This window comes from Parasteatoda tepidariorum, chromosome 10, assembly GCF_982258835.1.
Source record: "Parasteatoda tepidariorum strain Cologne lab strain chromosome 10, Ptep-v5.0, whole genome shotgun sequence".
Lineage (NCBI taxonomy): Eukaryota > Metazoa > Arthropoda > Arachnida > Araneae > Theridiidae > Parasteatoda > Parasteatoda tepidariorum.
In genome coordinates this window covers 72,189,374-72,213,618 of record NC_141764.1, presented here as the reverse complement: position 1 = coordinate 72,213,618, position 24,245 = coordinate 72,189,374, and the positions used below count along the sequence as shown (strand labels likewise).

The following is a 24,245-nucleotide window of genomic DNA, read 5'->3' as shown; positions in this document are numbered from 1 at the left end:
GAATTTTTAAAAACTTAGGAAACATTCCTACTGAATGTGATTTGATATCGTTCTACTTTAAATGCACCAATCAAATTCTCAATTCTATATGTATATTTTATATGGACTTTTATTTTGATGAAAAAGTGACAAAAATTACTGTCGGTGCAGGGTTATAAATCATTTTGAATTAAAATGAAAAGTTTAAACATAAGAATTCTATGCAAAATCGTTTATTTATAACAAAAAGATAAGGAAAAAATATCTCTATTCTTCTCCTTAAGATGAAAACCGATTAAACGTTTCAGTTTGTTTTCGAACGACATCGTCAGAACAGTTTAGAGAGGGCTTCATAAACTCTGTACCGGGAAATTTCTTCGGATTTTTTTTAAACTTTTCCTTAATGAAAGTGAACAGTGTTCGATTTTCTGTAGAATCCTTTTAAGGAATTGTGGTTTTGAGAAGAACATTACTTAGAATCTTCAAAAAGTCATTGCTGTAACAAAAAATGTGCTACCTTTGAAAGAGTATACTTTATATTCAATCACGTGTTAGGATTTCTTTTTGGTCATCACATATTTTCACCCATGACATAATTTAGTAACGCGAAAAGTTAATTCCTAATATTGCTTTTACAATTTTGATTTCATTATGTTAATTGCGTACGTTGACTAAGCACACTTCTACGCAAAACATGCAATGAAAGTAAATATAGCTTATTTACTGTTTGACTATTGTGAAACGGTTAATAAGTTTATGAATATATTTAAATATATTTATCAACAAAAAAAAGTTTACTCTATAGGAGGCTATTATATGAATACTTTATAATAAAGAAACACCAATTTGGGTTTTACAAATTCAATTTGGGTTTCAAAAATAATAATCAAAATCAAAAGCGTAATATGACATGATGATAAATAAATATTGCAGGTAAATAACTTTAAATTAGGGGTACAGAAATATGTTACAGGTAAACAATATCGTTGCATCGTTTATTAAATTTGTGCTGATTATAATGAAAGAAATCTTGATTGTCATGTGAAGAAACTGAATCATACCAAGTGATTTATCGGTCCAAAGATAGTGTTCGGACTGGTCATCATTTTCATCTGATTTTTATGCATCTAGAATGCGTAGCATATATTATTTCGGTACAATTATGTAAATTCATCAAGAGCAGGAAGCTAGTTTAGCCCACTGGGAAAAATGACATGAAACACATTTATAAAATATACATTGAATAAAGCAAATTCATAAAAATATATTTTATTTTTGATCTAATAAATTCTCCACTTATAAATTATTTAAGCAAAGCCCACGAAATGATTCAATTACTTTAAATTTAGCTTCTAGCCACGCCATTTAGCTAAATTAACTACTGATGTAATCATAAAATAATTGTTTTATGCTTCAACGACCTAATAAAAATGTAATTCTTCAAATCGTCTGGTAAAAATTCCCAAACGAATGCTTTCAGGTCTAGTCGAAAACACAAGTATTCTATATTTTCCTAAACCAAATAATTCGATAAGAAAAACATAAATTCGAATCCCCCCTCCACTAGACCTTTTCTCAGTTTATCTTTACCTACCGGTACTGTAAATAAAAATAGAATGAGTGCTCTTCTGCACCAGGTAGCAAATTTTCGAATCTTTCCCAGGTCATCACATCACCCCTTTGTCCCGCTACTATAATAACTTCTCTTCAGTGATACGCCCCTCAACCTTACCACTGGTCCTGACCCCACTCCCCGATTCCTTACAACTCAATCCCATGGAGCGTCCACTATGTGCCATTCTAAATCCCTTAATTCAAGAGCCCAAAGCTATACCCCTACTTTTATTCTTTTTTCCTCTTCTGGCTTTTCTCACCCAATCTAACCATTCGACCAACAACATTTTCGTCCTTCTCTATTTTGTGACCATCCTTTCTGAGTTCTCTTGAGAGAAGAATCGAACGAAAAGGAGAGATAAAAAAGAAGAGATTCCCCCTTAAAGGGAGAGCAGGCTCTTGGTGGGGGTGGATGTGCTAGTGACCAGTTCTCCATTCGTTCCCTCATTTCGTTTCTGTCCATCGTATCTTGATGCAGATCAATAGAAAAGCAGCATCTCTTTTTGGAGCCTTTTTCTCTTCCTTTCCTATTCGTTCCATTTCTCGTTCCGAATCATCTTCTCTTGCCTTTGCAAGGAAATCGTGGCCAAGCGTGGAAAGGATGGTTGGAAGAAAAAAGCTTTCTCGTGTTGTTGCATCACAGGTCAAAGTGGAATTTGTGTTGTTTTTTCTTTGCTTGTCTCATTTTGTATTGAATTATTAATGAATGATGCAGTGCTTTATGGAACGTTTATTTCGGAGGAAAAGTGTTCCATTTTCTTTCAGGCGATTAAATCCTGAAAAGAATTTGAATAAATTAGTACTGCAAAAGCATTTCTAATGAGAAGAATAAAAAGACGAGAATTATACTGCCTTTGATTAGAATAAAAATTGCATATATTTGAAACGTTCTGCTTGTTTTAAATTTCCCTTTTAACATATTTAAGACTTTTACTGAGATACGCATTCATTTTTTTTTTGTCTACTACCAGTTTAAATCGATTTTTTCCTGAAAATTATACAAGTATTTTCTAACATTATAAAAAAAATTATTTTCAATTAATTAAGAATATATTTTCTATTTTTCTTCTGCTTTTCTTTCTGCACAAAATACAACCCAATTTCGTTATTTAAAAAAATTATACATGAAAATGACGCTGTTTTTACACGACTTTTTATGTAGAAACTTAATAAAGAAGATAAAGATAAACACAAAAATAACTTATTAACAAGCACAAAATATAAATTTTAATAAATAATGTCCAAAACTTACAATTAGAATATTTCAATGGTTATAAAGTAAAAATTAAAGCAAGTATTTATTTATCTGAACATGTTTATTTAATGACAAAAATTATGTGGTACATCAATATCGAGGTATATGATCTTAACATTAATAATACGTCGCACAAATATATTTTATTCAATAATGTCAAAAAAATATGCTGTAAGTTTCCCTCATCTCTTGAAATGTTGATGGATAGGATTATATAACAATATTTGTTCTAACTTCGAATCGCACTTTTATAAAATTCCAAAAATTTTTCATTTTTTATTTATTTATTGCTTTGAAATCATCTGGATAAATTGGTAGGTCGTCCTTAATCATCTGGTGATTTGATTTTTGATTCTTTTCAATATACAATTACATTTTTCTTTCATAAATCATATTAAAACAATTTTCCTCTTGCAGTTAAATTTGGTCCAATTTTCTGTTTGTCTGGTTTTTTTATGATTTAACTGTTATTTATTTATTTATTTATTTATCTATTTTTTATTATGTTTTATTACCCGTTCAATCAAATCGTATGGATACATAATTATTAACACTAATAATGAAATTTAGAAATACAGTACAGTTTGTGAAATTTACTAATTATTTAGTGAATACCAATTAAATTTCAAAAAGTTATTTAATTCTTTTTGCTTCAGGTTACGTTCAGGATGATCCAGAACACTTCACTGCCACGATCGGGGAGGACGTGATCTTACGTTGTGCCTTCGAGTTCCCCGAAAACAAACCGGTGCCGTATGTTATCCAGTGGCAGAAGCAAGGCATCAAAATTCCCATCTACATCTGGTACGATGGCTATCCTCCGCATGCCGGAGATGGCTACGAGGGTAGAGTGTCACTTGCCCACCAAGCCTCGCTCAACCTCACCAATGTGCATGAGAGTGACCAGGGCTGGTACGAGTGCAAAGTGTACTTCCTTAATAGACCTCCAGATTCCCCCAAGAATGGCACCTGGGTGCATCTTGATGTACACGGTGAGTATATCTATAATATACAAAGAGAGTTCATCTATAATATACAAAAGTATATCTGTTATATCGAAAGTATATATCTGTTGTTGTGATGAAATCGAAAGTACAAGGTCTGATTCTGGTAGCTATAATTGAAGTTACACCCACTTAGAATCTGTTCTGGTCAACGGATGTAGATGAAACTTGGTACATATATACTTGGTTCATACGTACATTCGTATAATTATAGGTATCATAGAAATGGATATCTGCAGTAAAAATAATTCAAATTTTGTCCCACAGACGGCGTTTTTACGTGCAAAAAGCATCTATGCAAATCGCTACAAAAAGCCAAAAGGTTATTGCCCTAATAATCTTTATCCTCTATGACATTGAGGAAGAATGAACAAGCGTTTCTGGTAAAAGTGTTTCATCAGAATGACGGTAATCTGTCAAATGCACGGCGAGAATTCAACGCGAATGGGGCCTCTTAATTGTTTCGTTTTGACTGTTTATATTTGCCTCATAAGTAAGGAAATATGTCCAATTGGATCTATTGCGTAATCAGTTCTGCCTTGTGTGTATGTTTGAGAAAGAGAAAACCTTTCTGCATGTTTCAGAACCGGTTTTTGTTTATATTCGTAACAAAGATATGAGGCCTTATCCTTATGAGGAAAAAATATACGTTTTTGCTTTATGCCCGGTTAACAGTTAACTTAGCTACGTCACAAAATGCAGAATTAATTAGTAGTCCATTTCAATGTTATGTTGCTGCAATAGATAAATAAACCTTAGTCTTGATGCCATACAGTCAAACACACTATAACCTGTACTAATTAACCCATGTTTCATATAACGACTAATCCATGTTTCGTATAACGTGTATGAACCAGGATTTACTGACATGAAGCATTGCATGTTTAAATTCGGTAGTATGCATGTGCAAACTATGTTTTGAAGTATTCATTGTGAAGGGTTAAGAGGGAATACGGCATTGTTCCCTCTTGAACAGAAACATGGAGGGATATTTTTATATAAGCGGGGATACCTCCATTTAACCTTATCAAGATCAATTTTAGAGTGTGAAAGAAATAAAATGTTCGAAGAATTTTACAACATTCAGCTCCCTGAATTTGCCCTATTGAACAAGCGGTTCGTCTGTAATTTGCTTTTAGAATGTCGGAATTTGAAGCTCCAGAAATTCTTTTGCAGCATTTTTTCCATTGAATAGCGTTACCTAAAAATTACTTTTTATTATCATTAAGTTAGTGAAGTAATTAATCTTCTTATTTCTTCAAATTCTCCAACCGTTTCTATTAGTTCCGAAAAAAAGTGCTTTTTGAACATATTTGCTCTAATTTTGCCCTCATTCATTCTAACTACAGTTCAAGATCAAAATTTAATAATTCTTGTTTTATATGCTAATCCAATTAGATAACAAGTAATTTCCTACAACATAGAATAACGTTTTTCATAACATTAAAATGTTTTTACCTGGACAGAAGTCTTTTTTTTTTAAATTGCATAAATTTATGATTTTAGTTAAGTTTTTATCATTGAAAAATTAAAGATCCCGGGGGCTAAAGTAATATCGAATTCTTGTAGCTTAGAGATAGATAAACATTCACTGCTAATGCTTTTTTATGAATTTGAACCAGTGTCTGAACCACTTCCGGGTTACTGTTTCCGGTGTATTTTGAAGCTTTTTGACTCACAACGTGATCATTGTGCTTTGAAACTTTCTGTAGTAGTATTTCTTGCATTACGTGTATTTGTTACCTGATTTATTATTTGTATTTAGAAAAGAATCCTTATAAGAATCGTCATTTGAAGAACCTGTCATTTCGAAACGTAAGAATCGTCATTTGTAAAAAATAATCGTTATAAAACAATTTTTGCATTGTCAACAATATACCAATTTCGAAATTTAAACCTAAATGATAATTTGTGAAATGAACTTAATCTCGTTTCTCGAACAATATGCTAACACTAACGTAAGATGGTGCACGGCTTGCAACAGTAATAAACAAGTAAAAAGAGGCCAAATCGGAACTGCCAAAAAAGCGAGTTCTTTCTAAATCTAGCAACCATGTCATATTTTCTAACAATACGTCTATAAATAACTGCAATAAATTTTCACTTAAAACTCACCAGAATTACTTAATTATCATTAATATCTTATAAAATACAGCGTATTATAGCTCAAAAATTATGTAATTTATTTCTTTTATTAAAAGCAAAATGATCTGTTTGAAGATATTGCCTCGCAGAATAAGCTGTAGTAAGCAGCTGTATACTTTCTAAATGGAAGTAGAGCAGGTCAAAAGCTCGAGATCATTGTTATTTACTTTTATATTGAAGCACCTTTCATTATTTTTTCACCTCCGAAACATATAAATGTCTTGGCTTTAAAAAATTTTTAAAAAAGTTAATTTTTAATTGCAATTACAGGCTGAGTAAAATTTGCTTCAAATGTGCAAAACACACAATACCGAATCACATCACTCTAAAAAAAACTGAATTCATCCTTTTACCATCAATAATGACACACTGTTAGCAGCTCGAAGTAAGAACGAAATTTTTTTTAAATATATTTTGCCTGGTTGCATCCAATTAAATGAAGTACTTGTTAGTATAACGAACATTCGATTATCTTCTCTGTGTAATGTATATTCAACCGAGCAAAAGGGGAAGAAAAAAAAGCGTTTCTGACGACATCAATATACTCTAGTATTTGTAAAACAAATCTTATTGAATTAAGCGAAAATGAGAATGTGATCGTTTTGCAATGGTGACAGGCAATTACAGTTTTTTTTTTTTTTCTCCTTAGTTTTTATGTGTGACTTAAAGAAATGAATTTGTATCAAATGTAGAAGAAAAGCAATCAATAATGGGAAATTAAGGATATTGAGCTAGATATTTTTATCGATTCTGTTATCTGTATTCATTATATCTCTTCGATTCACTTTAAGGAAATGGTACTTACTACCTAGTAATTGAATAGTACTTAAATATATATAAATCAGAAACGAGTTGAAGTAAATACATTCAATTAAAAAACAACTGTATTAGGTATATGTACTATGCAACTACTTTATTACGAGCATTACCTTAATATCTTATTTGGTCACCTTATTTGGTGGCAAGTGAAACCGTAATACTGCTTGTCATGGGCTCCACTAATTGTTGATTGGTCGTTTGTAACATCTGAGACTATATGCTTGGAGAATAGTACTTTCCAATCGCAGTGATGATCTAGATATTGGATGGTTTTTTTTTCAACCTTATCCCACAAATTCCTAATAGGATTAAGATCTGGAGATTGTTTGGGCCAATGCAATAAAGTGAAGTCTCCTTCATGTTTTTGAACTAATAACTTGAATGTCTGTTTGATGAACAAGTGATAAAAATATTGAGCAAGAGCTCAGTAAAAATTTAAATTTACGATAAAGTGAAAACAGGGGAAGTGTTTTTGATTTTAATATAATTTTTCCCCTAAGTGAAAAAAGAAGCTCTATAAAACACAATTTTTAAAGGTATTTAAAATAGTACCTCAAATTATTAAATTTATTATTGTCTAGAGTTAGCTATTAAATTATATTTATCTACCTCAATTTTATGTAATTGTACGATACAGTTAGTTAATTTTTAACCCGTTGTTTATTTTTTCTTTTATTCTATTTCGTAATCTCACAAAAAAATCTTCGATTTCTTTTTACAATGTTATACGATTATATAAATGTTACCTTACATAATTGTGTTAATCCTATTTTGCAATGGGATTTTCTTTTTATTTATGTACAGTGTGCAAAATAAAAAACGGTCCATCGTAAATAACTTTTGATTTAATGATCGAATCTGCATGTTCTTGTACTCAATCTCAAGGGAGCATGTTCTTGTACTTGAGGGAGAGATCTCAAAGATGCTAAAAAATTAATGCTGACGATATTTTAAGTTATGAAATCAGTCACAAATACGAACTTTTTCTGAATATACATACCCTTTCTCAGACGGATTCGGATTTCTGACCTTCAAAGTATAGGGAGTAGCCTTAACCATGGAAATATTTTTTTCCAATGACAACCAGTGTTAACATTTCATCAATTCAGGCATTTACGGGGTAGACTTGTTGGCCACTCTTTCAGAGGCACCATATTAGGTGGACCAACGTTGCTCCCGCAGAAGGGACAGATAGTACAGAGAATGAGAAAACATCCATGCTTTGCCCGGGATTCGAACCCAGAACATTTCTGATGCAAGGCCAGTTCCCTGACCTCTACACAGTCCGTTCAGCTAATTATTTCGTCAAAGTTTGGACCTTTTGACGTTAATTTTACTTCTTGTGTATTTCACCATATCTCGAGAACTTTTTAAGCAAATTTAAAAAAAAATTGTACACAATTATAAAATTCGTAGATCTATAAGATAATTCAATACAAAAAATTACATTTTAGTCAGTATTATTTATTTTTTATTATTTTATTTAATAATAGTTGAAGAAATTTGAAATTGTAAGGTATATAATTTTTTACGGCGTTTTAAAGTATGTAATTTTACATGAAAAAATACGAAATTTAGCGAAACTGGTTAAATAATACATAAGAAATCAAATTTTAAGAACTATTCAACCAATTTCACTCAAATTAGGTATTTTCCCCCTTAAAATTATATACTTTAAAATGATGTTAAAAAATGTATATTTCACTATTCAAAATTTTTTCGACTATTATTAAATAAAATAATAAATGTTTACTAAAATTTCTTTTTTGCGTGGAATTACCTTTGAATAAAAGAATTTTATAATTCTGTGCAAAATTTCTTCAATTCGCTTTAAGGCTACACAGTACCCTAAAATTCGCAAAAATATGCAAAAAAATATTTTTGCATTTTCGGGTGGCTAATGTGGTTGGGAAGCAAGTTGAAAAATTTTGCATCTGAGATCTAATTAGTTTTAGAGATATTAGGATTTTTCCGAGTTGTGTCAGACTCACAATTTGACAAGCGAGGGGGCGTGGTTAGTTTCGTTTTCTTTTAAATCTAATTTTAAAACATTTTTTTTTCAAAAAAATACTTATTTTATTTCGATGATTATTAATTTTCACTTTCTCCAAAAGTTATCAAATTTTACTTTCACTTCTAGAAGCATTGTTGTTTATTTATGTTCGGTGTTTGATGGATGCGTTCTAAAGTTGTGTTTTTACTAAATTTTTATTTATAAAAAGTCTTTTTTAAGACTAATATTTTTTAATTTATAAATACATTCGTAACAGAATATTTGTTATACTTGATTGACTGAATATTTATATAATTATGCTAGCTATTTCTTTAATCCTATTGCTTAGTTTGTCTAAACCAATGTTACGTGTATTTTAGCCGATACAGGTTACATATAAATTTTAAATGTGAAAAAATATAATACTATTAATATTCAAGTAAATTAGTGTTTTTGGACCAGCAATAAGTTTGTTTATAATATATTAAGAAAGTAGGACTGTACAAGCATTTTTAGTTTTGGTTTTATGGTTCTCTTTACTTTAAATGTCATTTTCTCAGACTTTCTTTTTTGTTGATGCCACTGTTTTCGATTCCCTAAGGCTTTTTTCCCTTTAAAGATAAAGACTTGAAATTTTTTGTAGAAACTTTTATGTATATACAGACCAAAAGTTAGTATGGATTTCAGTGTGAGATGTGTACATTTTTTTTAATAAAAATTTGAAGTTGGAGTTTTTAGAATTTTCGGGTTTTCCACGTGTTTAGTAACGATAAAAATAATTAAGATTCAACTAAGTATCAGAGCATCAAATCCATACTAACTTTTGTTCCTAATAATCTAAGATATTTATATTATTTAAAATAACTAAAAAATTTTGAAAATTAAAAAAGTTATAAAAATTTAAAAAAATCTTGAATTTTTTAAAAAAATTTAAATTTTTTAAATTGTGGTTTGTCGATTTCCCTTTTCTTTTTGAAAATCAGTTTAATAATATAATACAAATGAAAATCTATTATTACTTTTAATATTACAGGCCTTAAAAAAAATTTTTAAAAAAGGGTACCGTGTAGCCTTAAAAAGTTCTCGAAATATGGCATAATACGCAAAAAGTAAAATCAACATTTGGATCGCTCTCCTGATCAAACTATTGGGACCATATTTCTCAGATTGCGGTTCCCTCCCATTTGTGGGTTAAAAATCCGAATCCGTTGGAAAGAAAGGTATGTTTATTCTGAGAAAGTAAGTATTTGTGTCTGATTTCATAACTTAAACTATCGTCTATACCAATTAATTAGTATATTGAGGTCACCCCCTGAAACCATTGAGTCCTAAAACGTGAAGATCCATTAATTAGATCAGAAGTGATTCAGGGTATACCGTATTTTTTACGCACTGTACATAATTTAATAATAATGGTAAACAGAAAGATAAGAAATTGATTTGCTTTTATTATCATTCCATATCATTAAAACATAATTGAGATATCTAACATAATTAAAACATCCACCAACTCTCTATGAATGACATCTCTATTGTTTGAATAAGTTATCTAAAAATTGTGTTAATATTTTCAGCTCCACCCCATTTTAAAACGAAGCCCCCCGATGTTGTGTACGTGAAAGTTGGAGAATCAGTATCATTGCCTTGTGAAGCAGAAGGGACTCCTCCACCAAATCTTATATGGTATAAGGTAAGAGTTTTATTTTATTTTACTCGTATTTTATTTTTAATGTTGTCATTTGAAAACAGTTAAAGATTTTTAAAGAGCCATTCTCAGTGCATGTGAATTTTTCTCATGCGAATGAGAACTTGATTGGGAGTTTTTCGCGGATGAATATTTTTCATCAATTAGAGGAACATTCTTACTAAATGAGGTTGATTCAATTCGGATCGTCGTGGAGGGAAATGAGAACCTAATTAGTGACACATATTTTCCCGCGATTCGCGAACGTAGCGACCTATAGGGGGCGTTGTTGAGACGAATGACTGCTAGCAGAACAACACGATCATCAGTTGCAATGGAGATTTCTTCAGTGTATCATGGTAACGTTTCTCCTTTATTGTTGCTTATTAAAATTAAAAAGAACAATGTTTGATATTCTTTCTTATACAAGAGATACAAAATGGAATTGCTTTTTTAGAAAAGGAACATCCAAAGCACTTCGGAAAAATATTTGTAAATAAACAGAAAAAAATATGTATTTTGCCACTTATTAGAGTTAAAACCTGATGCCTGCGAAATCACTCTATTAAATTTAATGATCTAATTTGAAAGTTTATTTAACTTTTATTTTCCATACTTTTCTAAATCATATTACTTCAAACATTAAAATATGCGAAAAGTATATAGAAACAAATTATGTTATAACATATGTAATAGTCTTAAAGTTCTAATCAAATTTAGAAAACCATTCTGTAGAGAACTGTCATCAAATTAGAAAAAAAAAATTCTTTGCAAGTAAATAAAAATTATAACACTGCTTTATAAATCGGAAGAAATTCAATATGAAATGTTCTTCGTTTAAAAAAATTTTTCTCAAATAATATATACATAGATTATCCCTTCATTACTTTAAGATTATATACCACATAATAAAATGTTATAATAGTAAGATCTCGATATGAATTTCAATATGTAACTTAAAAACATAATAGCTGAATTCTAGTTGAAATTAATCATTCAAATTAAAAAAAAGTACTTACCAGGAAAACAATAAAAACACAAATGGTACTATTTCAAGTAATTCGGATTATTCTTTATTGTTGTCTCCCGAATAATATAGATTCCGAAATATATACTATTCTAAAACTATTACAGTTCTGCATGTTCTGAAATTACTTTTATTCATTGGAATGAAGTAAGCAATGTTGACTTTACTTTAATTTATTGTAGACAAAAAAAATTTATTTTACCGCCATACACACATCTATAACAGTATTCAATAACGAAATTGGAAGTTATCGGTTGCAAGTTTGTTGTTAAATAGAAAGGAAAAAATTATTGATGAAAATTGTTCTTCAAATATTGGGCGCGTTCCGTTTTTGAATGATTTACCAATGTTCTGGGTAGTTTTTTTCAAGTATTTCTGCCTTTTCCTTAGATAAATTTTGCTTCTTATTTGCTGCTAAAAAAGGCCTCCTACTTTATCAATGAACTAAATGAAATCTTAGTAACCAGTAGCCTCCCCGCTAGAGGACGTAATCAAGTGTTGTGATCACGAATTTACCCACCAATCAGGTTCTCCAGTTTTCTCTGTGGTGTTCGGAAGTGCATGAGCTACATTTAAATTTTTTTTTCTCATTGTATTGAATATTTTTCAATATAAAAGGAGACAAGAAATAATAACTCGCGCATATGCAAATTTGAAAGAAACGTAGAATAATTGCATTAGTAAGAATAATCCTTTAAATGTTTTGAATTTGAAGTACAAGAACTTAGTGCTAACAAAAATAGGTACCCGAAAGCGCTTTAGCATGCAATTCCATAAATAAAAATTATATAAAAATCCGCGGTAAAAAGTAATTTCTAAGAAGTGAATAAAATTATAAGGAAGATAAAATAAAATTATTTTACTGAATTTTAATATTGTTTCAAAATAATGAGTTTATTTTGTACGTTTTAAGGCAACGCAATTAATCTTAAATTCTTGGTCATTTAAAGTTTGAAATAACAAACTCCAGATTTCGCTTAAGAAATTTTTTTTCCATTGGATATTTGTTGACATCTCTAATGTAATGAACGCTTGTTAATTAGCATAAAAACAAGAGTTCTTAGTTAAAATGCATTATTAGATAGTGTAAACAAAAATATTTTTAATTAAAACAATACCTTTCTTTATTACATTTTAATAGGTAGGCTCAAACTTTTATTGTAATAAATTATTAAATTATTGTTGGAGAAACAAATTTTTAAAATATTAAACCAGACATTGTTAAGGCCTAATTTAGTTTTTGGAGCTCCAATTTAAAAATGAAGGTCAGGAAGTAATTGTAGCAATTTCCTGTAAAAAAGTTAAGAAAAGATCAAATGCGGAAAAATTATCTTAAGCATGTTTTATTTTTCCCACTCAATATATATATTTACAATTGGAAACTATCTAAATATCAATTTGAATTATGATTTATTCTTAAATGGTTTTATAAACTTTACTAATTTGCATAGTTGTCTAATGTAGGTAGTTTTTGCTTTTCTCTTCATTGTTTTAATAAAGAATTTTATTCATGTGTACAGCATTTTCCTTACCCAACTTGTTGATGTAAAGCATATTGCTAAAATTTTAAGCTTTATCTTTGAAACTCATATTAAACGGAGTTAGAAATTAAGAACTGGTCCTAAGAATAAAAAAATATTTCTGAAAGGATACTTCTAGTCTGTGCACAATTTTACTTGCTGACAAATATCTATTAGATTTTTTTCAAAAAAAATAATGAATTTAAATGAAAAATTATAGAGAATAAATAATGTTTTCAATGAGATACATTGAAATATGCTATTTTGTGAGAAAACTCAAACTGAAACAAAATCAATATACCAAAACAGCATGCCCTCTTTTTACATCACTAGCTGGTCCAGTGGAGCATTAGTTATTTATTTTGGGTGGTTCAAGTTAAATTTTAGTGGTGTTAGATAAACAGACCACCATTATTTTTAAGCTCTGTTAAGTAGTTTAAAATATCATAATTTAAAGTAACATTTTTTCAGTTATCTGGGGTGCAAGAAAATTTAACTATTTCTTTTAAATATTTTTTAAGTATTTTTATTTTATTTAATTTTTAGGTGTATTTAAAAAAATTTTCCAAGAAAAGTTGGCGGAAGTCTTTTTTTTTTGGCGACTTTTCACTGGCACCTGGTTATCCTTTTTATACAGCGCAAAATTTTGTGTACCAATAAAAGATAGCCTTTCTATATATATTTTCTTATTGTTAATATATAGTACATAGTTTCTTAAAGCAAAAAAGTAGTAAATTTAAAGATTCTACTGGTTTTTTTTATTTTTATGTTGATGCAATGAGTCTAAAAACAGATGTATGCAAGTCAAAAACCATAGTAAAATTTGTTTGGTTAGAAGTGTCTTACTACTTAGCTTTAGGGACTGCTAGTTGTTTCTACAATTTTTTTTAGTTCACCCCGTTTTGCTGAATCTATATTATACTTAAAAACTTCATTAGGATTCTTAGTTGTTTCTGCAATTGTTTTTAGTTCACCTGTTTTTGCTGAATTTTCTTATACTTTAAGAAAATCATCAGAGCTTTCATTAAGATAGCACTTTAATTTTCATACATAATTAATGTGTTTAATTTTCTAGGATAATTCCCCATTAGAAGAAAGCAGGACAGTCCAAATACTTCCTACTGAATTGAAAATTAATAATTTGCGGCAAACAGACATTGGTGATTATATGTGCATGGCCCGGAACAGAGAGGGGACTGTGACATCTACATCAAAAGTCATAGTTGCAGGTAAATATGTTTTTCTACTTTTATGTTCAAATATTTTATTTTGTTTAGCTACTAGCAACAATTATAAAATTAGACAATTTTTAAAGTGTCTAAATATTATAATCATGAATTCAAAAGAAAGAGCATATTTATACAAAGAGTGAACTTATTTATACAAATAAGTTTTATGAAATCAAATTTCATTCAAATATAATATATTGTATTATAAAAACTATTGTGTTTTTTTTTTTTAATTGATATTATGAATTAAAAAAAACATTTATACTAAGTGTGTGCTCACAGATAAGTTTTAAGAAATGAGTTCATTTAAATATAAAATATTGTATTATAAAAATTATTGTGTATTTTCAGAATTTATATTGCGGATTTAAAAAAAAACACATTTATACAAAATGTATCTCACAAATAAGTTTTAAGAAATCTAAATTTATTTAAATAATAAAATATTTTCTTATAAAAACTAATGTTTTTTTTTTTGAAAACTCATACTGTGAATAAAAAAATAATCATATTTAAGAACAGAGTGTGCTGCTTACAAATAAGTTTTAAGAAATCTAAATTCATTCAAATATAAAATATTATATTATAAAAATTATTTTTTTCAAGAATTTATAAATGATTGTGGAATTATAATCTAGGCATCTAGATTATAATTCGTAGGATCTAGGCACTTTGAAAAACTGTCAGAGTACTACTGTCAGACAAACGATTCTTTTTATTATTATAGATTGGTATTTTCAAAACTAAAAAAAATGTGCTTAAAGAACTGAAATTAAATATTTTATTTTTTCATTTTTTAAATCTTGATTTTTTAAAAAGAATTACAGAGAAAATTTTAATTTATATTGTGTTAATTTTTTGGAAATTTCTATATAATGTTTTTATTTTTAATAAAAAAAAAATTTTGGAATTATATTGAAAATAAAATTTTGACAGAAGACAAAGCTTAAGCATTATTTCATTTTATTTCCATTTAATCTTATTATTTTTATTAACCTTAATTCTTTATTAACCTTAATTCTTTATTAATCTAATTTAATTGCTCTTTTAACTATTTAACTTTTTTAGGATTTTTTTTCTTCGAAAAATTAAGTTTACTTCAATTTTTAATATTATTTTATTAATAATTTTTCCAATAAAATATAATTGTAAGAATGATACTTTTAATAGTACAAAAATTCTAATATAGATAATCAATGCATCTATTTAGTTATTAATCTAAATTTCTTATAAACAAAGTAGATAAGATAATTTTATAATTCCATACTTAATACTGTTTGTAAAATGTTAAGTTTTATCTATATAGTGTTCCCAATTTTATTTCTTGTGTAAAAAATATTGATTTGTTCATCCTACTGTGCTGCACAAAGCCTTGAGCAGCTTAATATTTTATAAAAACTGATGTAATGTTAGAATTTACTCATTTATATATTAATCACATTCTTTAAATCTTTTGTTATGGATAAACTATATTTTCATGTTGATCTAGTTGTGAGCTTGTGTTGGTTTCTATAGTTTTAAAAATGGTTAAAATGCTTTTTCCTGGGTTGCTTGACTATTTTTAATATGTGTATGTCTGTATACTACCCTACAAATTTTTTCTTTTTGAATTTCTCAATTTGAGGATTTTTGAATCCTTTGAGGATTATTAGGCATTTTAAGTCATGTGATTTCTCATAGTTATTAATAAAGCTTAACCAGTTTGAGGGACCAGCAGTAAATTGCGAATGAAAAAAGTGTTTTTGGACTCTCTTTGTCAGAAATTATAGCAATAAACTTGTTTTCTAAATTGTTTTTGTAAATTATTTAAAAAATCTCTGAAGGGGTATTCTACAAATTTAATTTTGTATTATAAAACAAGTGACAATACCTTACCAATAGTCGTCTGTACACCAAAATATAATGATATAGGGAAAGAAAACTTATTTTTATGGAAATGATCTATTATTCTGGTGTCATTTTTAATAAATCTTGTTTAACCCGTTGATGATTCTGTGCGTAAAAAGTTGTTTTTTAATCTGCAGTCTTCTCTACAAGCAAAACTGGTTTTTCCATGTTATTAGATAGGGAAATAGTGATTTGGAGAGAAATATTCTTCCAATTTTGCCAGTTTTTTTTTTTTTTTTTTTTTTTAACCTTTAGTGTATTAATAGTAGAAAATGAAATTTGTGGAAAACCCCTTATCATTCAGAGCTTTCTTTAAAAAAGCTCTAAATCTACTTAGAAAATTGCCAAAAACTTTTTAAAATTTTCAAGTTTTTTAAATCAAATTTTTTTTATTAGTTACTAAATACAATTCCCTACAGAACTATGATAACAAATTCTTTTGACAGTGTGAAAGAAATGCTCATATTTTGCATAAATTTTAATAATTGAAAATTTAACAAATTAATTTTATTAAAATTTTTGCTGAATTTGATTTTTTAATTGAATATTTAATTCTTTTGCTACAAAAAGACACACATATGAACCATATCACTAAAAAATATCAAGCATATCTGTGTGAAGATAGATTTTCATTTGGTAGCAAATGCAATAAAATCACGATAATTCTAGTATCTGACTCCTAAAAATTTTCCCTGGTTCCTAAAATTTTACAACTTTTGTCAGTCTCTGTTTTAAAAGTAAACCTTTTTATTCTTTTTCCATGTATTTTCATTTCTATTATCTAAATTTAATGCTTGTATTCCACTATTTCCAATTTTTTTGATTATTTTTTTAGGTCCTGCTTCCATTGTTGTTCCTCCTAGAAATGTTACTAAACTCGAAGGGGATAAAGCTGAATTCATATGTGAAGCCAAAGCTCTCCCTACAAATGTTACCCACCGTTGGTTTCACAACGGAGTAGAAATTAGCCAGTTATCTTGGTTGGAGACGAGGACAGTTGTAAGGCGTGATGGTACTCTTTTTATTAGTCCCACATCAGCTGAAGATTCAGGAAAATTTACCTGTGAAGTCACAAATGGCATTGGCACACCAGATACAGCATCAGCATTTTTAAGTGTAGAATGTAAGTCACAACAAAATAGATAACTTTCAACTCTTGTATCTTAAAGGATTTAGTTAACCTTTTAGATGCCAATTACTTTGGAAAATTTAATACAAAACTTTCATTGCTGAGTACTGTTTTATTGGTATCTTATGTGAGGACATTAGCAAAACTGTTTTTCTTGATGTTATTCTATAAGGAAATAATGCTAGATAGGAAAATTTTGTGCAGATTTACCCATAAAGTGTGAGTTAAAGCATTTAAGGAAAATGTTAGCAACAATTGATGTAGGTAGAAATTGATATGTGAAATTAAAGCAACAAGCTCAAATCCTGAACCCATCATGTAATTTACACAGCTAAGTTCACTTTTAAGTTTGGTATTTCTTTTTAAACTCTATACAATTTCATTTAAGTTTCATGATGCTTACAATTCGATCATTAAGGGGCCGTCGGTAAATGATGTCACACTTAAAATGGAGAGTTGAGGTTCATGAAGTTGTGATAGTTTGTGACGAGGAGGAGGGAAAGGGCAACAAGAAGTGTGAAAACTTAAATTTTGATTTAAATAAAAACAGTTAAAGTCAGCAGATTGAAAGCCTCTATAACCTTGTATTATTCTTATTTCTTCTATTTCATGCATATGTAATGCTTCTACTATTTCATCAACTTGCACACAGTTTAGTGGAGAAGACAGTGAGGATACTGCTTCTGGTAGTGTAATCACAGAAAAAAGCATAACTAGTGACTCTTCATGTGTATGCACTAATAATAGTGGTGCGAGATATGAATCTGGTCTAGACTACTATAATGATGCTTGTAGTTATTTTCTTCCTGGGACTAATTGTGTGTGTAGAGAAGACTATAGTATAGTTCTTTAACCCCTGGTTATCTGCAGCTAGTTACAGGTGGGACAGTGGAGGTTATTAGTGAGACAGAAGAGGACCTTATTTGAGGGTGAATAGATGGTGGTCAGGTTGAACTTTTCCTTTCATCATGTGTTCAAGTAATAGCTCCTCAAATGTTTGATACTTTGCAGTCTCCTGTTTTTCCTCAATTTGAGGGAAGAAGAGAAATGTGTGGTAAACATGTCAGTACCATTCCTAGAATGTGGAAAACATTTCAATTAGCCTAGAACTTCGTAGGGGAGCTAAAGCTTCAAGTCTTTCAATGGAAAGAGAATCCAAGGATGTATAGCCTACCCAATATTTAGAAGATGCAAAAAAAGGAGGGGTTGCAGATTAAGCAGGACTCAAGAAGGGTGGCTTCTTGTTAGAAATTAATGGCCAAGATGTTTCTCATGGTTTGCATGAACACATAGTTTCAATAATTCAACAATCTGGGTGATTTGGGAGGTTTATATTCAATTTTTAAAAAGACTGATAGACAAAGCGACTCAATGTCAGCAGATAGTAGCCATGTCCAAGGGCGCCGGTAGAATAATATAAAAGGGGGTGCAACCATCTAACTCCCAATTTTTTTTTTTTAATATTCTGTTATTACATTTTGTTTTGTTATTACATATACTTTCATCTGTTAGTTTTTTTCAAGATATATTTCCTCATTGTTAACAAGATATTTAAAAAAAAAAAGTACGAATTTCTTGTACTAGAAAATTTTGACACGAAAAACTGTATTGATGGCGCTGGCATAGCTACTGACTTTAAAACACAAGTAACTACAAACAGTAGTTTCGTATACTAACGTGTTTGTGCACGCTTAACATTGATATTTATTGTGTTGATGAAGTTTTACTGTTGTAAGAAGTCAGTTTGTGTTATACACCTTTGTTAAACTGAATAACTAATAGAAAATATAATATTATTTATATTTTATTAATTGAAATTTAAAAATATAGCTTAGATATCTGCCAAGTTTGAACATGCTCAGTGTGCATAAGAAAAGAATCAAAGATGACTCAGAATTCATTGAAAAAGTTATAAACAGATTTGGACAGCAAACAAGACTATTGCAATTCTTGTTTGATTAAAAATCTTTTTAATTGTTATGTATCAACAATTACTTATTTGTTTTTGAATAAAAATATTTTTAATAAAAAAATTTTATAACAAAATTGTTTTTCCGTACCTCTTTAATTGTTTAAAAAAAGCCAGGGGGGTGCAAGTGCACCCCCGCTGCCGGCGCCCTTGGCCATGTCTATGATCAAGGTATTCCATGGTCTATAAAAGCGAAATCTAGAACAACTAGTGCCTTTTTTCTAATGCAAAATTAACAACAACAAAAAACTAGTGCAAAATTTGATTTTGAAGATGCTGATACAGGGGAATCCTCAAAATAATCCTACTGTTATAACTCCCAGTCATGAACCTTTTATTCCAGATACCAATTATGAAAGTAGTGAGAATTATTTCATTCTATTATCTCTTGACAAAAGGGGCAACTTTTTCAACATATAGAAAAGGAGACACTATTACCCCAGATGACAAAGATTCTTCATACGTTGAGGATACATCTATACATGAAGAAGGGTCAGAAGCACCTGCTCCTCCAAGTCCTTGCACAGAAGTCAAATATGTGATACAAGAGGCTAACAAGCACTAGCGTTTCTCTCAAAAGCCCATTGACAAAAATGCCACAGTTGTTTATATAAGTGGAAAAATTACTGAACATCAAGTTGAGAAAAGTGACATTCAACTTCATAAACTGAAGAGGGTCGATTAACAGGTACTGTTGTTATGTCAAAAACAATTGAACTAGTTTATCTTCCTCAATATTTAAAAATTATGAAAATGAAAAGGGTGTTGTTCCTTGCTATCCTAGCTCTGATGCTTCAGCATCTGAGTATGCCAAGTTTTGTCAACAGATTTTAAGTGGCATGAATCAGCCAATAACTATTGTAGAATCACAAACTACAGAATTCAATGGTGCTATACAAAGTGAGAGCATAAAAGATGAATCAGATAATGACAAGTTATCTGATTCAGCAGAGAAGAAGAGAGAAATGAAGCTAAAAATTATTGATGGATTAAAATAACTTTGACAGGATCTCAAAAGTGTCCTTTAAACAATAAAGAAACTACTTTAATGAAGAAGCCACCTGAAATAAATTATCTTCATCCTCAAGATGTTAATTCTGAATAGATTTTTAAAAGCAATTCAAGTGATGTGCCATAAAATTGGAGTTGAAATGAAGTGCCTAGCAATGAAAATGAATAAATTAAACCATAATAATTGTTAAACCACTGGCCATATTACAACTTATTATCAGTTGACTGTATTACTTAATACATAACAAATCAATAATATTATAATTATGCTCACAAATGCCATTCAAATACATAAAATTTGTGTAAAATTTGAAATATGATTCAAAACACAATTCTTTGTTTCAAAACTGCTATTATATGTTTATTTAATTTAGTAACATGTTGTAACATGTGGCAAGAAGGGAAGGGAAAGGGGTAAAAAAATTTAAAAAGAGCGTGATAAATGTCCCAATAGGTAAATTTTTGACAAAAATATAATTTTAAATTGCTTCAATGGCATGTATCATATTTCCCTTTTATAAAATGGGAAAATATATGTAAGAGCCATTTTTAATAGTCATCTGATTTATTTAAATTTGAATCATTTTTCCGAACTAAATGTATCAGTCATTTGGTATATTTTGTTAAATTCTTCTTTATTTTAAATTTTATCATTGATTGATTCTTATTTTTTGTTGAAATAGATCCAGCTCGTATTACTTATTCACCAACCATCCAGTATCTTCCACTTGGATTGTCAGGAGTGGTTCGTTGTTACGTACAAGCTAGTCCACCTTTCCAGTTCATCACATGGACAAAGGACAGAAGGCCTTTTGATCCGAATGCCACTCCTGGTGTAGTCACTCTCAACAATGGGTCTCTTTTATTTCAAAGGGTTAGTCATGAGCATCAAGGCAGGTACAGATGTACACCTTACAACATCCATGGCACTGCCGGAACATCCAATGTTATGGAAGTACTTGTAAGAGGTAAGGTGTCAATATTTGTTTATTTTCATGAATGATATACAGTGGCTCCCAAAAGTGTTTGTACATGTAAAATGGGTGTTTAATAATAAGATCTGTAATCTATTCTTAATAAAATGGCATGTAATATTTTAAAAACAAAGTAAAAGTTTATTTTTACGAAATTAATAATCAAAAAGCAGGGGTCTGTCCAGACATTTTGTGAAAGGTCTGTTTTTGTAAAATTGTGAAAAAATTACTCCTAATTTGTGAATATAAAATAAAGTCACATTCTTTCAACCAGGGTCCTGCTTTTGTGAATTTGTGCAATATCGGGTCCGTTATTGCAAAAAAACTTTTTCAGGGAGTTTTTAAACTGTAAAGACATACAAGATTATGCTCAACACTATAAAATTATAATTAAAAAATTGAATTTTAAAAAATAAACATCAATTGCAGCTACTAAATTAGCGATGCAACATACAAATATTTGGTATTTAGTCTATACTGTTGAACACAGAATATTCATTTTGGACGAATAAAGGAAGAAGCGTCTGCCGAAGACAAAATTTAGTTCGTATACATCTGTCTTTCTCCCCCCCCCTCCTTCCTGGGAAGGGTTTATTCGATTTACAAAACAATAATGAAGATTAACAAATTTGTGAAGGGTCCGATTAAAAGATAAATTATTTTGTGAAAGGTCCATTTTTAAGTTAAAATACTTTGTGAACGGTCCGTTAATATGAAAAGATATTTTGTGAAGGGTCCGTTAACGGACCCAAATTTCTTCTAAACAGATCCCTGAAAAGTAATCACCTCACAAAAGTCATTTGTACACTTACATGTTTTCAGATAAATTCATTATTAAAATTATCGTCAATTGCTTTAATTTTTTTATTTACTTATTTTTCATTTACTTATTTTTCATTTATTAGTATTATTTACCTATTAATTTATCTTTCTGTTTTGCAATTTGATATTAAAATTATGGTCATAAAATTGGATTGTAATGTTTGCTTACTTGTTACTCCATTATATTTTATTTTATCGTTTAAAAATGGCTCATAGTCATAATAAAAGAACAAATAACATTTGAAAGTTGATTATTTGTTATCATTAATGGTAAATCAGTAATGGATATTGCTCAAATAGTTTATTTTACCCCATTTCACAGTGCAGTATATGATGAAACGCTTGAAAGAAGGAATTTAAATCAACGTGATCAAAGATTAAAATTATAAAATTTGTGAAAAATTTATAAAAAACTCATCACAGTGTTGTAAGAGTTTCTTTGGAATTTAAAAAAAAAAAATATTCTGCTTCAATCTCACCTGAAACTTTTTTGCAAATTCTCAGAGCAGCTGGATTAAATGGGCACTCTGCCTGTAGAAAGTGTTTTGTTTTTATGAAAAATTGAAACCTTAGGCTTTATTTAGCAAAATCAAGGATAAATAAATCCAAAACGTATCTATAATGTCTTATTTGTGAATGAAATCAAATTTAGCACATTGGATTTCGACATATTGTATGTAGCAGGAAAAATGAGGAACTTTATCCCATGAACTTGGGTAGGACAATTAAGTATGATGGTATCATTATGTGTTGGCGCACGTCAGCATTAGAATAAAGTAATTTAATATTTATTGATGGCATAATGAATCACACTTAAATATTTTTAAATACAGCTTACAATTATCAGCCCAAAATTTGCGGACTGGAACTACTTTGTTTTATGTCAAGATAACTATCATTAGCACACGTTTCTCAACATTCGCACCTGGTGTCTCGATAATTGACCTCAAGCTTTCAAAAGGCTACCTAATTTGCATAATTAAGAGAAGGAAGAACTGGAAGTTAGAGTATAATAACATGACATTAAAATGAAAAGATTTACTTTTTGATTATTGATTTCTTAAAAATAAATTTGTGCTTTGTTTTTAAAATATTTGACACAGTTTTTCCAAGAACATAATATATCTTATTATTAAATATCCATTCTGAAATATTATTTAATGGCTAATTTTATCATACTTAGTTTGTAATAATTTTTACCAGCATTCCAATTCAAAATGCATTGTTTAAATTTAAGGGGTAAAGTGTATTGAGGGGAAAACAAAGGATAAGAATGTGTACAAATAAGATAAAGGTGAGAAAGTCTATAAAGCAGAAAAATACAAAAAGTGTATTATAATTTTTAAAAAAAAAACATATTTAAAAGTATTAGTATTTGTGAAAGCACTAGAAGGTTAAGAATTAAAAAATTCCTTCTATTGTAACAAACTTTCCTTTGTATATGTGTTATCTTTTTCTCTCTTTAAAATATGACAATTAAATTCTTCAAATGCTATTTATATTTGCAGTATTATTGTAAATTTTTTTGCAATATTGTTTTATCTATCTATAAGTCAACTGTATTTCTGTTAGTCATCTGAAACATATATTTTAGAACCGCCTATGTATACTCTGAAACCTAAAGAAATATACCAGAAACCAGTTGACAGTGAAATTAAATTACCATGTGAGGGCATCGGTCAACCTAAACCAGCTATCACTTGGCGAAGAGTAAGTGTACTCAAATGATATTTTTATTTCATATATACATTCTGGAAACTTAAATTATAGTTTGACTACTTATGTTTAATTTTTTTTTATGAGTAAAGTTTGAACTTCAATGATAGTTGCAATTTAATTCGAACTTATTGTCTATTCAACTATGATTTTAAATCTTATAATAATTTTTTTCTTGTGATCAATATTAAAAATAAATGTATTTGCAGCTGTTCATGGTTAATTTAAAAATTGTATTCATCAAAATAATATACAAGTATAAATTTTATAAATCTTTTAATGTATTTTATTTATTCTTCATTAACTGTTATGTGTTAAACTGTCAAACTTATCTGATCAAGTTAATGTTAGTGTGTGCATTTTCTGAACCATCAGCACCATTCTCAACCCTTTTTTTTTCTTTTTTTTTTTGTGTGTGTGTCTTTAGTCTTCTCCATTTTATTTCCGTATTTAAGAGATGTATCAAAT

At 29.1% G+C, this 24,245-nt stretch overlaps 1 protein-coding gene across 3 annotated transcripts in view; it reads left to right on the top strand.

Moving 5' to 3' along the window:
• Positions 1 to 24,245, top strand: part of tutl (immunoglobulin superfamily member turtle) — a 306,060-nt gene that overhangs the window by 245,377 nt on the left and 36,438 nt on the right. For all 3 annotated transcript variants that reach the window (XM_087152982.1, XM_087152980.1, XM_087152981.1), the window contains exons 2-7: positions 3,505 to 3,840; positions 10,384 to 10,499; positions 14,116 to 14,269; positions 16,992 to 17,279; positions 20,949 to 21,233; positions 23,656 to 23,771. In XM_087152982.1, coding sequence (XP_087009108.1) covers positions 3,505 to 3,840; positions 10,384 to 10,499; positions 14,116 to 14,269; positions 16,992 to 17,279; positions 20,949 to 21,233; positions 23,656 to 23,771 — 1,295 coding nt within the window. The remainder of the gene's footprint in view (positions 1 to 3,504; positions 3,841 to 10,383; positions 10,500 to 14,115; positions 14,270 to 16,991; positions 17,280 to 20,948; positions 21,234 to 23,655; positions 23,772 to 24,245) is intronic.